Here is a 17601-nt window from a genome sequence, read left to right on the forward strand (position 1 = left end):
TTGGCGAGCAGATAATGTAATATGTCTTCACAATTGTCTTTTCTTGATGTTTTCCTAGCATGGTAAAGCCTTGTGTTTCTGAAGTCCTTGTTTCCTGCTTCCAATGCTTGTTCTGATAAATGCCCAATGGGGACCAAAAACGAACGAATTATTTCAGCTCCATGAATAAGAACCTTGTGGACAGTTGGTGGCATATAATGCCACGAATATTTCTTTACATAGAGACCAGCAGTTTCTTTGCCGTACTTAGAGAACTTATCACAGTCTATCTTATATCCAGAAGTTATAGCTTGAAGAATACTAGAAAACCTTCTTATAAGTTCGGTATCTACTGTTGTGGCCAGAGCGGTTTCCTCAGGATCACTAAAGAATTTCCTTGCTGTGTTCCGTCATTAGTTGTTCCACTTCCTTGTTTCACAACATCGAAGGTTATTTGGAGCTGATCTTTCAGATTTTGTTGAACTTCCTTTTTTCTTTGATCTCTAATAATCTTTTCATCTTCACTGAGCTTAGTTCTCTCTGTTTCCCCTGCCTTGCGCACAGTGATTTTATAAGCAATGTTCAGTAGGGTTTCCATAAATCTTATTCTACAATGTAGTGTTGATAATCCAAATCTATAAGCTTCCTGATTGGGTGTCCTTTTAACAATTTTGTCCAACTGATTCATTTCACTGGGCTTTGCGTGGCAAATGTGACAGGTTGCTGCATACTTGTTATCTGATAAAGAATTACAGACTTTTCCATCAACCATTGTTTCCTCCAATTTATGTTCTACTTTAAATTGTAATCCGCTTATGTTGATAATCGTTTCGTGTATACTATTTATTTGTTCTTTCATGAGATCGTCCTGTTGCTTTGTATACTCTGCAGTCTCCTTAGCATATTCAAACTTGATTGCTCTGCAATATCTGGTTGATGATGGTATTTGATTCTCCCATACTTGTTCTTTATTGCATGAAAGAACTAAAGGAACCATAGATATAGTGAACAAGCTACTATCAGTTGCTGTATTGTCAGTAAAGTTTTGTTTATACTGGCTATGTCCTGAGGATCCATCCATACCCCATTTGCTAATCAATAACATTAATTTCTCTGCATATGCTTGAAGGTGGTCAATTGATTGGGATTCCAGTATTCTATTCGCGGTGTGATCCAAAAGAGATTGTAGTTTGACTGAAGCAGACTTTTCAGTTACCTCGACATCCTCTGGATAACATTTCTTTTTCTCCTCTAAAAGTTTTCTGTAACTTGGAAAGTAATTGTATTTTTCATGATATTTTTTTAACTTTTGCCACTGATAAATGCTGAGTTTCATGTCCATGACGAAAGCCAAAGCTGTCTTTATATCCCTTTCTTCCTCTTTTCTCAATTCTTCAGCTGTGTATTTAATTAAATCTGCAGAAACCTCTTCTGTTTCCATTAGTTCCATACTTCTTTTCTTCTGTGTTTTCTCACAGCATAATGTAAATTCCTTAGGTTCGGGTTTTCGTTTTGAAGTAGTTGGATGATTTCCAACATCAATATAGCCCTATTGAATCCAAACTCTTAAAAACGTGTACTGTACTTATTGACAAACTTTTTCAATTTATCTTTTATGTTTGGAAATATTAAACTACTTTTCACTCCATGCTCATGATCAAGCAATTCCAAAACATCCTCCACGTTTCTAGTTTTACTCTGTTGCATCAACTCATGCAGTTCCTGATAGGAAATTTTAATGTATTCCATAATACTTGACTGTCAAAATTATAATTATACCCAGTCTACTACCTAACCCAAATTTAAAGGAAAAATGAACCTTTAGTCGGGTTTTCGCTCTAAAAAAGGTGCATATAAAAATGTCTCAAACAACATTCCTTTGTTTTACAGAAGATACTTGTCCGAAGGCAGATTTTTTTTCCGAATCAAAATATCTGTCACCAAAACCAAATGAGATCATTTTGAATACAGCCCTGAAATCCCCTCTTTTCGTGAAAATTTTGTATATTTGACTTCTAAAATCAATTAAAAATCAACGGGCCAACATAAAAATAAGCTTTATGTGTTTTTTGTTTACTTGGAATGTCTGTGACAAAATTGCATCATTAAAAACACTGAAAAAAATAAACGGAGAAAAGTTACTTTTCCACTAGCCGCAACACAGTGCGTCCGTTTGGTTTGTTATGAATGCATTTGCGTTCTTCGCCCATAATATAGTAAAGGAGCTGCAATGCCTTGACGATGAAAATATCTATGCCAATGAAAGTATTTATTCGCATCTTATTGAATTTTGGGGTTCTTAAAAAATCACAACACACAACACCGTTAAATAGCTGAATAGCAGCAATTATAAATAATTTTATAAACGGAATGAATATAGATCCTCAATAAAGATATAAATGCATTTCTTTGTTCTAATTACAGCACAGCAGCTTCGTCTCCGAGGAGCCATCTATGTCAGTGTACATCAGGAATGTTTTAAAGCTGGATGGAGAAGATTTGGAAAATTGTAACCACCTCGTTTAACAAATCCACAGCCTTAATAGTTCTGAAGAATCGGAACAACGATCTTAGGAACATAAAAACTCAACTAAGGAAAGCCGTCGATGAGCCCTGGAAACCCCACCAACCAGATCGATCATATTATGATAGACGGAAGACACGTCTCCAGTGTGTTAGACGTGCGTACTATCCGAGGTCCCAGCATTGGCTCAGAACATTATCTAGCTGCAGCAAAGAAACGCTCCCGTCTCTATACAGCAAACATGCACGTCAACAAACACAAGTAAGGTTGGACGTTGAGAAGCTGCTATCACAACACACAACCGAACGATTTTCTAGTCGACTTGCATTCCTTGTTTGAGAGAACTCGTCAGCAACTCGGTAGAAGGGGTCTGTGGGAAGGCATTTCAAGCTCCTTAAGTACAGCTGCAAACGAAAAAAGTGGTTTTCAGGAAATACAAAAGAACAGCTCACAATCTGTACTGTAACTACCGTGGGATAAGCCTCCTCAACATTACATATAAGGTTCTAGGTTTAAAGAAGGTATAATCTTCTACAAGAGTGAACAAGTTCTGGCGTACACAGATGATAGTTATAGTATATCGTTGGCCTCAACAAACGCGCCGTTAGTTCTGCTTTCTCCAGACTGGATAAGGAAGCGTAGCAAATGAGTCTGTTAGTGAACGTGGACAAGACTAAATATTTCCTATCATCAAACAAACAGTCGTCGTACTCGTGATCATACTCCCACATCACTGTTGACAGTCATGACTTTGAAGTTGTAGATAATATCGTCTATCCTGGAACCAGCTGAATAGGCAATTGAGATGTAAAGTCCTCTCTAGACGTTCAAAGACAAAGTTCTGCAAGTCACTCATCATTACCGTCATGCTGTATGGTGCAGAGGTATGAAGGATGACAACATCTGATAAGTCAGTCTTACGAGTTTTCGAGAGAAACGTTCTGCGGAAGATTTATGGTCCTTTGTGCATTGGCAACGGTGAATGACGTAGTCAATGGAACGATGACCTGTACGAAATATATGACGACTTTGACATAGTCCAAAGAATTAAGAGACAACGGCTACGGTGGCTAGGTCATGACGTCCGGATGGATGAAAACACTCCCACTCTGAAAGTATTCGATGCAGAATTCGCTGGGGGAAGCAGATGGAGAGGAAGACCTCCAACCCGTTGGATAGACCAGGTAGTGAATGAACTGGCTATACTTAGAATTTCCAATTGACTCCAAACAGCGAAAAGAAAAAACGGCTGGCGCGCTTGCTGTTAACCCGGCTATACTCGCGTAAGCGGTGTCTACGCCAGTAAAGAAGAAGAATTATTAGATTATTTTTTGTGCAATTTTAAGTTCTGAAACATCAGTAAGATCTGATATTGTTACGTTAACTCTTTTCTCGCTTATTATTTCTTTGATTTCTGCCATACCTAAAATTAAAGGATTGAAAATTCCCAGTCGACGCTGCGAGTTTTCGAGAGAAAAGTTCTGCGAAAGATTTATGGTCCTTTGCGCGTTGGCCACGGCGAATATCGCATTCAATGGAACGATGAGCTGTATGAGATATATGATGACATTGACATACTATAGTTCAGCGAATTAAAAGACAGCGGCTTCGCTGGCTAGGTCATGTTGTCCGAATGGACGAAAACACTCCAGATCTGAAAGTATTCGACGCAGTACCCGCCGGGGGAAGCAGAGGAAGAGGGAGACCTCCACTCCGTTGGAAGGACCAGGTGGAGAAAGACCTGGCTACGCTTGGAATATCCAATTGGCGCCACATAGCGAAAAGAAGAAACGACTGGCGCGCTGTTGTTAACTCGGCTATAATCGCGTAAGCGGTGTCTACGCCAATTTTTCAAGTTCAGTAATTATTAGTTTGCTTTTTTTTTTCTTAAAATAGTCTTTTTGTTCGAGCTACCTTGTAATTGTTTTATTATTTGTGTTAATTGTGTGATTGTTTTAAATATTTGTGAGTTAGTTGTAAATTGTTTATTATTATTTTCTATTAAATCATTTACTTTGTTTGTAATTTTCATAAAATCATCATGGTCAGGTGTACCGGAAATCCATTTCCATACCGTACCTAATTCATTAATGCCTCTTTTTTGTCTGTTATTGTCGATTTTTAATTATTTGTATTTCAGAGTCTATATTTGAATTGTCGTTGGTTTTATATTTTTCTTTATATTTTCAAATAATGATAAATTTGTTAAATGGTGTATTGATCCGTAATTTTCAAAAATTGCTGCATCTTCTTCCTCTACAAGTATGTAATTTTCTCTTGCGTGGTCAATTATGTCTGTCATAGTATTGTTAATATATAAAAGTATCAATGAAATTTGTAAAAATATCTTCATTGTTCCTATAAGATAATGTAATTAAACTTTAATATTGTCTTTATGTATTATTCTATTTCTATTTTGTACTTTTACTTTATTTCCTAAGTCTTCTGCAACTATTTGTTTTTTATATTTAGGATTTATTTCATTCCTTTCCCCATATATTTTTTCATATATTATTTCTCCTTTATGATAGCTCTTTGTAATCCTTTTCTTATCCTCCTGAGCCTTTTTTACCTTGGCTTTCAAGTCTAAGTGGGTTTCTTTATTAAAAAAAATATTGTTGAGCCGCTCTAATAATGGCTTCAAAGTTACTAATTAAACTATATTCCTGTTTTAAACATCTTGAAATTTCTATTAATGTCGAATGAACCCTTTCTATTTGCCTATTACTAGTGCTATAACGTGGTGTGTGGTGTACAGTATTAAATTTGTATATTTAGTCGTTCCATTAAGGATTTGAATTGAATTGTCCTTAAACCTGGTTCATTGTCGATAACTATACTGTTTATATCTAACAATGGTTGTAAAAATTCTAGAATTTTTCTTCTAAATTCGATGAGTCTTCAATATATTTTATTGTCAAAAATCAAAAAACTCAAATCAATGCACGTAAGAAATTTTAATTAATGTGCGAACAAAATGTCAATGTGAAATTGTTCTCCCTCTTTTTGTGCTATAGGAGCTTCCCCAATTGGAATTTGTTTTGGATGTCTTTCATATTTATTTGTGTTGCATATGCTGCAATTTTTTGCATATTGTTTAAATCGCTTTATCATTAAAGGCCAATAACACTGGCCTACACTCATTTTGGTGCCTAAGATTTTATACCCGATTTTGGATGTATTTTGTGAGTTGATACGAGAAAGCAAGTCACATTTTCCATATCAGCTCTTGTTGATAAGAAAGAAGAAAAAAAATCTTGTAGCGGGAATGTGGTTCATCCTACCTACTATACCGACTACTGATGAGCGCAGAGCTGCACCAATCCAAAAAATTTTTTGTGTTTGTTTGTTATGGTTTATTCACATAAATTGCCAGAAGCCAATATTTGAAATTTCTATGCGCTCTATTATGGGTTTGTTCAATTATTGCCCCTTGATCTTCTTTATTAGTAATATCATTCGGGAATAGTTTGGTATATAAAATTCCGACTATCAAGGAAAAGCTTCTTTCAAAATGTTTTTTATTGCGTACAGCACTTCAGGCGTGCAGAATATTCCAGTAACTATTTTTGGATTTATATATTCTTTTAAAATACCAACTATATTTTCTGGTATCTCGTATTCAATTAGAAATCTTATGCTATTAAAATAGGAAATTGTCTCCAAGACTGATTCACCCCATTATAGCAATTGCTCGCCTCAAGAACAACAAAACGGCAGGGGCCGACGGACTGCCGGCCGAGCTATTCAAACACGGCGGCGAAGAACTGATAAGGAGCATGCATTAGCTTCTTTGTAAAATATGGTCGGACGAAAGCATGCCCAACGATTGGAATTTAAGTGTGCTATGCCCGATCCATAAAAAAGGAGACCCCACAATCTGCGCCAACTACCGTGGGATTAGCCTCCTCAACATCGCATATAAGGTTCTATCGAGCGTATTGTGTGAAAGATTAAAGCCCACCGTCAACAAACTGATTGGACCTTATCAGTGTGGCTTCAGACCTGGAAAATCAACAACCGACCAGATATTCACCATGCGCCAAATCTTGGAAAGACCCATGAAAGGAGAATCGACACACACCATCTCTTCGTCGATTTCAAAGCTGTTTTCGACAGCACGAAAAGGAGCTGCCTTTTTGCCGCGATGTCTGAATTTGGTATCCCCGCAAAACTAATACGGCTGTGTAAACTGACGTTGAGTAACACCAAAAGCTCCGTCAGGATCGGGAAGGACCTCTCCGACCCGTTCGATACCAAACGAGGTTTCAGACAAGGCGACTCCCTATCGTGCGACTTCTTCAACCTGCTTCTGGAGAAAATAGTTCGAGCTGCAGAACTAAATAGAGAAGGTACCATCTTCTATAAGAGTGTACAGCTGCTGGCGTATGCCGATGATATTGATATCATCGGCCTCAACACCCGCGCCGTTAGTTCTGCTCTCTCCAGACTGGACAAGGAAGCAAAAGAAATGGGTCTGGCAGTGAACGAGGGCATGACGAAATATCTCCTGTCATCAAACAAACAGTCGTCGCACTCGCGACTTGGCTCTCGCGTCACTGTTGACAGTCATAACTTTAAAGTTGTAGATAATTTCGTCTATTTAGCAACCAGTATTAACACTACCAACAATGTACGCCTGGAAATCCAACGCAGGATTGCTCTTGCCAACAGGTGCTACTTCGGACTAAGTGGGCAATTGAGAAGCAAAGTCCTCTCTCGACAAACAAAAACCAAACTCTATAAGTCGCTCATAATTCCCGTCCTGCTATATGGTGCAGAGGCTTGGACTATGACAGCAACCGATGAGTCGACATTACGAGTTTTCGAGAGAAAAGTTCTGGAAAAGATTTATGGTCCTTTGCGCGTTAGCCACGGCGAATACCGCATTCGATGGAACGATGAGCGGTACGAGGTATACGACAACATTGACATAGTTCAGCGAATTAAATGACAGCGGCTACGCTGGCTAGGTCATGTTGTCCGGATGGACGAAAACACTCCAGCTCTGAAAGTATTCGATGCAGTACCCACCGGGGGAAGCGGAGGAAGAGGAAGACCTCCACTCCGTTGGAAGGACCTGGCTACGCTTGGAATATCCAATTGGCACCTCGTAGCGAAAAAAAGAAACGACTGGCGCGCTGTTGTTAACTCGGCTATAATCGCGTAAGCGGTGTTTACGCCAATTAAGAAGAGAGAAGAAGATTTGTTTAAAGGTTTTTTTGTTTCGTGAATTTGGTATTCATCGCTGATTTCTGCAGAATGTTGGGTTTCTATTATAGAATTGTCTGAGTGACTTAATTCGCTTGAATTTGTTAAATTATTTAAAAATTGCTTTGACAATGCGTAAGCATTTATAAATTATTTTTGGTGAAAATTCTTTAATGAAAGCTCTCCATTTTTTCATTTGAATTTTTTGCAGACATTGCTAATGCCAATGGCTGATGATCTGTATGGATTTCCAAATCCTTTACTGCATAAAGATAGTATCGTAATGTTTTCAATGTCCATACTATGGCGAATAATTCTTTTTCGTTAGTTGCATAATTTTGCTAGGTAGAATTTAAAGAATAGAGTACAATGAATGTAATTGGTCTTTCTTCTTGGGATAAGACTGTACCTAAAGCTACATTTGACGCATCTATGATTAGAACTAATTTTATTTTCAAAATCTGGTTGAACAAGTTCAATTTGTTCTTGTAATGCTTTCTTTAAAGTTTCGCAAGCAGTTATTCCTTCCTGAGCAAGGTTAATAACTCTTTTCTCCTTTCAAATATGTGGTTAATGGTTTAGCAATTGTTGCGTAGTTTTCAATAAATTTCCTGTAATATCCTGATATTCCTAGAAATCCTTTAAGTTGGCGTAGCGTGTTTGAATTTGGATAATTCTTTATTGTTTCTGTCTTTTTGGCATCTGTTTTTATTACATTGTTGGGTATATATACGTATTCTAAAAATTCAACCTCGCCTGCTATTTCATATGAGTTTTTTCAAGTGTTTGTACTATCTATATTAATTGAAATATATGTATGTTCTTTTAATGTTTTTGAGTATACTATAATATAGTCAATATAGACGTTGTTCATTGCTCTTTGAAATGTACTTAGATTCTTAAATATTCATATTTTCCATTTTTTCCGACTCAAGGTCTATTGTAGAGAAATATTTAGATTTTCCCACATTAAAGAGTATTACCTCTGTATTAGGTATTGGATATCTATCCGTTATTGTTTTTTCGTTAAATTTTAAAAAATCGATGACCATTTTTAGTTTTGGACTACAGTCCTCATTTATACCTTTTTTCGGAACAACCCAAACAGGAGAATTATATGGGCTTTTGCTTTGCCTTATAAAACCTTTTTCCAATAAACTTTGGATTTCCTGATTGACAAAATTATTTGCGGATAATGAATATGGATATTGTTTCGACCATATAGGTTTTTCATCTTCTGTTCTTATTTCTGCTTTGATATCTGTTCTGAATAGTAAATCCATGTTTATGTTTTCATGCGTTTTATATATAATTGTTACCTTTGTTTTTATATTTTTCTGCTTTTCTTCTTTTTTCATTTTTAAAATATTAGAACCTCCTTCTCTGAGAGTATATTTTTATACTCTCGCAACAAAGTTGCTAAGGAGAGTATTATAGTTTTGTTCACATAACGGTTGTTTGTAAGTCCTAAAACTAAAAGAGTCAGATATAGGGTTATATATACCAAAGTGATCAGGGTGACGAGTAGAGTTGAAATCCGGATGTGTGTCGTCCGTCCGTCCGTCTGTCTGTCCGTCCGTGCAAGATGTAACTTGAGTAAAAATTGAGATATCATGATGAAACTTGGTATACGTATTTCTTGGCTCCATAAGAAGGTTAAGTTCGAAGAAGGGCAAAATCGGCCTACTGTCACGCCCACAAAATGGCGGAAACCGAAAACCTATAAACTGTCATAACTAAACCATAAATAAAGATATTAAAATGAAATTTGGCACAAAGGATCGAATTAGGGATGGGCATATTTGGACGTAATTTTTTTGGAAAAGTGGGCGTGGCCCCACCCCCTACTAAGCCTTTTGTACATATCTCGGAAACTACTATAGCTATGTCAACCAAACTCTATAGAGTCGTTTCCTTCAGGCATTTCCATATACAGTTCAAAAATGGAAGAAATCGGATAATAACCACGCCCACCTCCCCTACAAAGGTTATGTTGAAAATCACTAAAAGTGCGTTAACCGACTAACAAAAAACGTCAGAAACACTAAATTTTACGAAAGAAGTGGCAGAAGGAAGCTGCACACAGGCTTTTCTTAAAAATTTGAAATGGGCGTGGCGCCGCCCCAAAAACCATATCTCAGGAACTACTCTACCGATTTCAATAAAATTCAGTTTATAATATTTTCTTAACACCCGGATGACATGTACGAAATATGGGTGAAATCGGTTCACAACCACGCCTTCTTCCAATATAACGCTATTTTGAATTCCATCTGATACCTTCTCTGTATAATATATACATTAGGAAATGAAATACAATTCAATACTCAAAGTACACAAAAAAAGATGTAAATTATTATCACTTTATCATGCGAGAGTATAAAATGTTCGGTGACACCTGAACTTAGCCCTTCCTTACTTGTTTTATTTTATTGTTGGTATTATCTTCGACTGGTGTCTTAGCGTTTTCTTGTCCCAAGCAGTTTAAATTTTGTATACACATATATTTCTTTGGTTTTTCACCATTCTTTTTTTGTTTTATTTTACCGGTACTTTCTTCGCTTGGTGTCTTAGGATTTTTTTGTACAAAGTAGTTTAAATTCGGTAGTTTTATATTTTTATTTAGTTTTTCACCATTCTTTTTTTGTTTTATTTTGCCAGTACTTTCTTAGACTGGCGTCTTAGGACTTTCTTGTCCCAATGTGTTTAATAAAAATAAATCATTGAGAAAATATATTTTCTCTATTTTTTATTTCCATAAATTAGTTTCCGATTTGGAATATCTATTGTGGCTCCGATTTTATTTAAGAAATTAATTCCAATTAAGAGATCGCTCTCTAAGTAATCAATTTCATAAAAACGTTCTTGTACGACCAATAAATTAATATTATGAAAATATTTGTTCATGGTAGAACCATTAATGGTTCTTACCCTTTTCTTAATTACTGAAGTGTTTTTGTTATTAAAAATTCCAGTTCGTATAAATGAACTGGTTGCCCCTGTATCTATTGAAACTCGAATTATTTGCCCGGTTTTCATATCTGTTTTTATAATATAGGGCAAATCAGAGTTTACCCTAAAAAATGGTTTTCCCCAATGTTATTAATTCTTTGTATTTTAGGTTGAGGCTGTGTGCCTACTTGTGCATTTTCATTTTGCCTCTTTGGTATATTTCTCAGCGTTTGAAAAACTACGCTACTCTCGTAGCATTTCATTTTACTCTTGCTACCGCTCTCACTTTGTCGGGAGCCGCAGCATAGCCTTAGCATAACAATGTAAAGTATGTGCTCTACTCTGCTCCGAGTTTTGTTACGTAAAAAACTATAGCTGGAGCGGGAGCAAAAAATTAAATTCTGCGCTATGCTCTGGCGTAGCGGTAGCAAAAAATTGGGAGCGGTAGCACAGCAGAGCAAATGAAAAATTTCATGTGCTACAGTTCCCGAATGTGTTTGTTGTTTTTTTTTTCTTTTTTTTGCTATTTTCTGGCATTTATAAAAGGCGTATATAAAAGAAAGTCGTTTATAACTCAAGAACGGCTGAACCGATTTGGCTTAAAATTGGTGGGGAGGTAGTTTAGAAGCAGGGTAAGGACATAGGATACATTTTATCTCTTTATGCTAAAATTCAATACAGCTCATAAATACAAAAATTATATTTCAAATCATAAGAATTTGTTCAAAATTTATGTAAGAATCATTTGAAAATTTTAGTAATTCAAAAATAGAAAGAGATAAGTAAAAATTTTCATTTCCAAACATGCTTAGTATATGGGTTATACTGGTTTTGCTTCTTAACAAGGTAGTTTTTTTTTAAGACGAGCCCGTCCGATATATTTAATATCACAACAAAAAATGGCATTGGAATTTTCATCGCCAAGGCACTGCGGATACTTTGCTAGATTATTGGTCAAGGCCGCAAATGCATTCATAACAAACCAAACGCGATATCAAACGTAAAAACAAAGCGGAATAATTGGAGTGTTGATAAAAAGGTTTATTATAATTTTAGATATACAGAAATGTTTTCGATTCTTTGCAATATACATTGAAGTATGTATGTATATGCGTACAATTTCAAACCGCGCTATATTCCCGCAATTTCTTCCGCACATATAAAAATGCTCTTGAAAAATTAAATGCGGGAATTTTATGGCATCGCGACTTTAAACGCTATAGCTCTTGTCAGTTGTACAAAAAAATGGTAATTTCGCGGAAAAATCAGATACCTCGCCGGTGTGAGTTTCGACTTTGTTGCTCTGGGCACTTTTGTAGAGTGAACAATTCTGAGAAACATGCGTCTAAAGTCAAAGCGATGCCATAAAATACCTCTGATCTGTAGGAATTTAAAGATAAAAATCAGGATTGTAGTGTATTTTCTATGGAAAATTTTTACATGCCTCGGTCCAGTTCTTAATGTTAATATGTAGGGCTAAAATTTTCAGGGAATTTTTTTTGGGGTATTTCCAAGGAAATTTCGTGACGGGACTGAAAAAAATTAATAGTTCAAAAAAAACACCCTAATGTATATAAAAAGGGGGAAAGTATATGTACATAGTTAAAATTAATTTCGAAAATTCATAGTAATTGAGTATTGTAATACATTTGGAATAGATGATGTTTTTGGTAATATAAAATTGGTAAATATTTTACATAATAAAAAAAAATTATAATTTATTCAACTATTATCTAATTCACTTTATTAATATATTTCTTAAAATATTTGATTTTAGATTTATAAAGGCACTTGACGCAACAAGAGCCAAAATGATTTGCATACCATTGATTTGTTTGAATTATTCAATTAATTCAAATATTATGCCAGAAACACATTCGGGAGCTGTAGCACATGAAAATTTTTCATTTGCTCTGCTGTGCTACCGCTCCCAATTTTTTGCTACCGCTACGCCAGAGCATAGCGCAGAATTTTATTTTTTGCTCCCGCTCCAGCTATAGTTTTTTACCTAACAAAACTCGGAGCAGAGTAGAGCACATACTTTACATTGTTATGCTAAGGCTATGCTGCTGAAAAAAAGTAACAAATCTTTATAATTTAAATAGAAATTATAAAATCTATTTAAAATTTACCTTCCTCAACAATTTAACGTCAATATATGTATTTAAGTAAAATGACAGCTATCACAGGGTTGTACTTATTTTTTACGTGTCATTGCACGTATTTGCAAATAATTTTCTGCGTGTGTTTGTTGTTGTGTCGTTGCATTAGGTGGAAAAATCTGCAACTCGTGCACCGTGCAAGGGTTTTGCGAGAGCAAGAGAATCCCCCTAAAACTTGCGAGAATGACTGACAAGCTTTATAAAAATGTTTACTTGTATGCAAATTACAAAAAAAAATCCAAACATCATGAAAACAATAGCATGTAACCAAACTCTTCTTCAGCATCTAATTCTATAGGTAATGAAACAAAAATTTAGCAAGCAAAAATGTAATACTTAATATAGTACGGGTGGTAAAATTATATTCCCCTTTTGGATGCTTTTGAAAGAGGAATATGCTCTTCTTACTGATTTCTTTAGAGAAGAAAACAATAAAAAGCGTTTACTTCGTTTGCATCATCCTACAATGCCATTCACAAGGTTTCCATACAAGGCAAGAACTTTATAGTTCAGTTGTATTGCGGTTATATGCTATAATCGTCCGATTAATTTACTCAGAGATTATAGCTTTGCCTAGGACAATAATTCCTGTGATCGGTGTACGATATAGGCGGTTCCGACAAATGAGCAGCTTCTTTGGGAGAAAGAGATGTGTGCAAAATTTTAGATAGATATCTTAAAAACTTAGGCATTAGTTGGTGTCGATGCTTCCTCCTAGATTGTTTACTTATTTTAGTTACTATAAAATGTTATATACATTTAATAACTGTGAGACTCAAGGCGGAATTTAAGTTAACCCTTCTGTTACCTTAAGGTCATCTCGTAACCTTTTTATGTTATTTTTGCTTATATTTCATAAAAGATACAACATTTTGGGATTGTCTTTTACGAATTCCAGCATTGAGTGAAATCGCTTTGAAAAAAATGCAAAATATTTTTTATAATTTGATAAAAACATGGCAGAATCAAAACTAACGTATGGGCACCATAAGGTTATTCAGTGACACCCTGCTGTTCAAAGTGGCAAGAGGAAGTTTCGCGCCATTTTTGCCAATTAATTTTTGTGTAAAACGACAGACATTGTAGATATTTTATAAAATGAAACGTAACCGAGCATCGGTGAGTATTTTCATTGATTTCGATGGAGTATTATCTGATTCAACAAATTTGTCAGCTGACAGAAAGACATTGTGGATATTTATAAGTATAGTGATTTTGAGGACGATGAGAATGTATTGGAAGAATCGCCAGATATCGAATCTTCTGAAAAGTATGGTACATTGCTAGTGAAGAAGAAGACAGTATTGCTGAAGCTGATATAAGTAACATTCCCGCGTACTTTTCACCGACAGCAACAAATAGCACTAGAGCCAGCACAGAAAATATAATTCGACGACACCCCGGTTACAGTATATTCAGTTCACCTAATATCAAATATGAATGATACATTTCACCTGTGTTAGAGTTCACCAACATCGAGGGCGCTGAAAAATTGGGGAGATATATAAACCAATTGACGAAATAGAATTTAATTGATATTTGGGTATTTTGATATTAGGAGGTACTTCAAATGGCGTATTTATTCAATATGTACTTGCTAAAATACATATAATTTAGAAACAGGCGTTTATCGGTCGACTAATATTTTGGGTTGTAATGTCACTTACAAGGTTTTTGGAAGGAACTTGTGTGCTGAGGTTCGTTAACAGAGATAATCGCAGAGCGAGATTATATGATAACCTTGCTCCAATTCGGGATTTTAAGAGAAAAGGGTAGCTAACGTACCACTACTGTTTGTTCCCTATGAAAACGTAACCGTAGACGAGCGTTTAATTTCTTTTAGAGGCCGATACCCATGCTTAGCTTACATGCCAAGCAAGCCAAATAAATACGGGTAAAGGTATGGGTAGCTGCGGATATGCGAACATGATTTTGCCTACATTTTGAAATATGTTTGGGAAAAGAACCGGAACGAAACCAACACAAACGGGTAGGGTTGAATCTAGTAAGTGGGTATGAATGACGGAATATAACAAACAGATAACTTTTTTACAACTCGAGATTTGGCATTACTTTTATTGAATAATAATATGACATTGATGGGCACTATGAGAAATAATAAGACAATTACCACTACTAAATCTTTTTGGATGGATATCATCATTGTTCAATACATTCCTATAAATTATACTTGTAAAATGGTTAGTGAATTGAGCACTCTTCATCATAACAAAAATCTTATTGAAAACCATCCCAAAAAGTTGCCGGAAATAAAAGATTTTTATAATTCTACAAAATCTGAAGTAGACACTATTGACCAATTAGTAGAAACGTATACATGCAAGAGACAAACTAATCGTTGGCCTTTAGCTGTCTTCTCGATTATGCGCTAAATGCCTAGGTTTTATGGACAGAAATTCACTCTAATTGGAATGCGTCAAAAACATATAAGCGCAAGATTTTCTCGAAAAACTTGGCCTATACCTTGTTTAGGGTGAAATAACTCGTAAAAAACGCGTACCTAAAAAACAGTTGTCGGCTGGTATTGTCAGGAATGTCTGGGCAGAAGCAAAATAGACAAGTACTTCGGCGGATGTTGCTCTAAAAAAGAGAAAAACAATTCTGTGAGCACCCTGTGCATTCATTTATATTGAAAAAATCTAAGAAATGTTAAGAACAAAATAAAATTATAAGCAATACAACTATGAAATGTTATATTCAAACTTAATTTGTAGCCAGTAAAATTGAGATATATTAGAACAAAAAAATAAAATCATAAGGTTTTTATAGGATACCCTTAGAAAACTCCGGCTATGTCGTTCCGCGGCCTTGACATCACATGTGCAAATTTTTATTAATATAACAGAAGGGTTAATAATAGAATAATTGAAGTTCAAAATAATTCAACATTGTAAATATATATTGTTATTGGATTTTATCATGTGCATTTCATCTGAATGATTGTATCTATTTTTGTATTCTATAGTTTAATACCCACAGTCTAATAAAATTTTATTGCTGCATATCTTGTGAACTATCATCATCTCCCGTATTAAATGAAGATTAAAGCCACGATTTTAATGACCTAAATCGAATAATTTTCCGAAAAATTTGAGTTGAATGACTACTATCTATAAAAAGTTTCACTTATAATGTAATGTGTGCTTTACACTGCAGAACAAAATATAATAACAAAAACTACTAACGTCATAAGCGATTCTTTACCGGAGAGTTATAAAATAACCACATATGTACTATATATAAAATTGCTTCACTATATACCCTTTTTTCTCAAAATTATTATTTTTTTGAAGTATTACTCTTCCCATATATTAGATTAACCTTATTATCGCAATCTTGTTCGCGCCATGCGCATCTTTTCAATATTTTAATTTATGGTAAATTGTTAAAATCAAATAAGAATTTATTTTACAAATAACATGAACATTAAAAATTATTAATTCATCAATTTTATTAGATATATACACACTATATAACTTTTTATTTATATCTGCAGGAGGTATTTAAGATATTTTGTTTTGATTTCAGGAGAATTCATGTATCTTGTGTTCCAATCGTGCTCGTTAATATGAATCACTTTGTAGCCCATCATTTCTAAATGTTTTGTTTTAAGGTGTTCAGGTCCACGCAATGCTGTCAGATCGTTTTCACAAAAAGAATCTAACCGCAGCAACAGTATTGCAAACCTAATTTAAATATAATTTCACTAATTGTACGATTCAATGCATAAGCAATAAAATAAAATAAAAACTTACTTTGTTATGCGATCTAATATTGTTGTTTCTGCTGGAGCTGGAATAGGCTCACGATTTTTATCGAAGTGTATTACAAAATCAATCTGCAAGACAAAACGAAAAAAATATATGTTCGAATTGAGAAAGACCATTGTACGTTTGGAATTAAATAAAAAAAAATGTCTTTCAATCATATGCGTCTACATTTGTGATGATCTGCTTGTGTAGTGAATACCTGCCTAGACGCTTAAGATATATGTATAGCATGTTTGTAGTTTTATTAGGGTTTATCATAATACATACATACATTGATACAAAAATCAATGTCAACCTTTGTTAATCGTTTGTCGTAATCTGCACTGCCACATATTCCATTTAATCTTAATTTTAATTCTGCTTCCTTCTCTCACTTTTATCAATGGATTACTTAAAAGAAATTCTATGTCATAATAAATAATTGATTCTCCATTTTAAACAATAACTTCAAAAATACGATTTCACATCAAGTTCACTAAATTTTGCTGTTTCGTATGATCAAAATCTTCCGAAGCTTCTTGAATGCCCAACTTGAGCCTCTATACAGTCCTATAAAGTTGTCTTGGTCTGCAACACTTGCTTGTTTTTGTAAAACAACTAGTTTCCATAAATTTTTGGTGATATGATAAAGACGCCATAGGGATAGATAACTTTAGCATTCGCGTTTATAAAATGGTTTTAATGGAAGGCATACACACAATAATTAGTTGGTTGATTGAGTTGGGCTAGAAATTGCCCTTGTCGCTACATACGACATAACTTTTAATACAATTTTGAGGCCAACTTCAATTTGAATATTCACTTCGTTGCTTAAATATGAGTTCGGAAGTTGTTGCTTTACTTATTATACATATATGACGCGCTCTCTTCGACAGCCGAAATAAAATGGCGAAATCGTTTGAAATCGCACGACCAACCCAAACACGATCCAACTAACACAACCAACTTGACAAAAGATCAAAAAATTTTGATTTTCATCCAA

General features: G+C 34.9%; 1 protein-coding gene across 7 annotated transcripts in view; it reads right to left on the minus strand.

Annotated features, from left to right (window-relative positions):
- Positions 1-16297: 16297 nt before the first annotated feature.
- Positions 16298-17601, minus strand: part of LOC120767308 (FAST kinase domain-containing protein 1, mitochondrial) — a 28551-nt gene continuing 27247 nt past the window's right edge. For all 7 annotated transcript variants that reach the window (XM_040093224.1, XM_040093228.1, XM_040093231.1 and 4 more), the window contains 2 exons: positions 16605-16687; positions 16298-16535 (listed from right to left, as the gene is read on the minus strand). In XM_040093224.1, the coding sequence (XP_039949158.1) occupies positions 16334-16535; positions 16605-16687 (285 nt within the window). In that variant the 3' untranslated portion in view covers positions 16298-16333. The remainder of the gene's footprint in view (positions 16536-16604; positions 16688-17601) is intronic.

The sequence above is a fragment of the Bactrocera tryoni genome, chromosome 2 (genome assembly GCF_016617805.1).
Source record: "Bactrocera tryoni isolate S06 chromosome 2, CSIRO_BtryS06_freeze2, whole genome shotgun sequence".
Lineage (NCBI taxonomy): Eukaryota > Metazoa > Arthropoda > Insecta > Diptera > Tephritidae > Bactrocera > Bactrocera tryoni.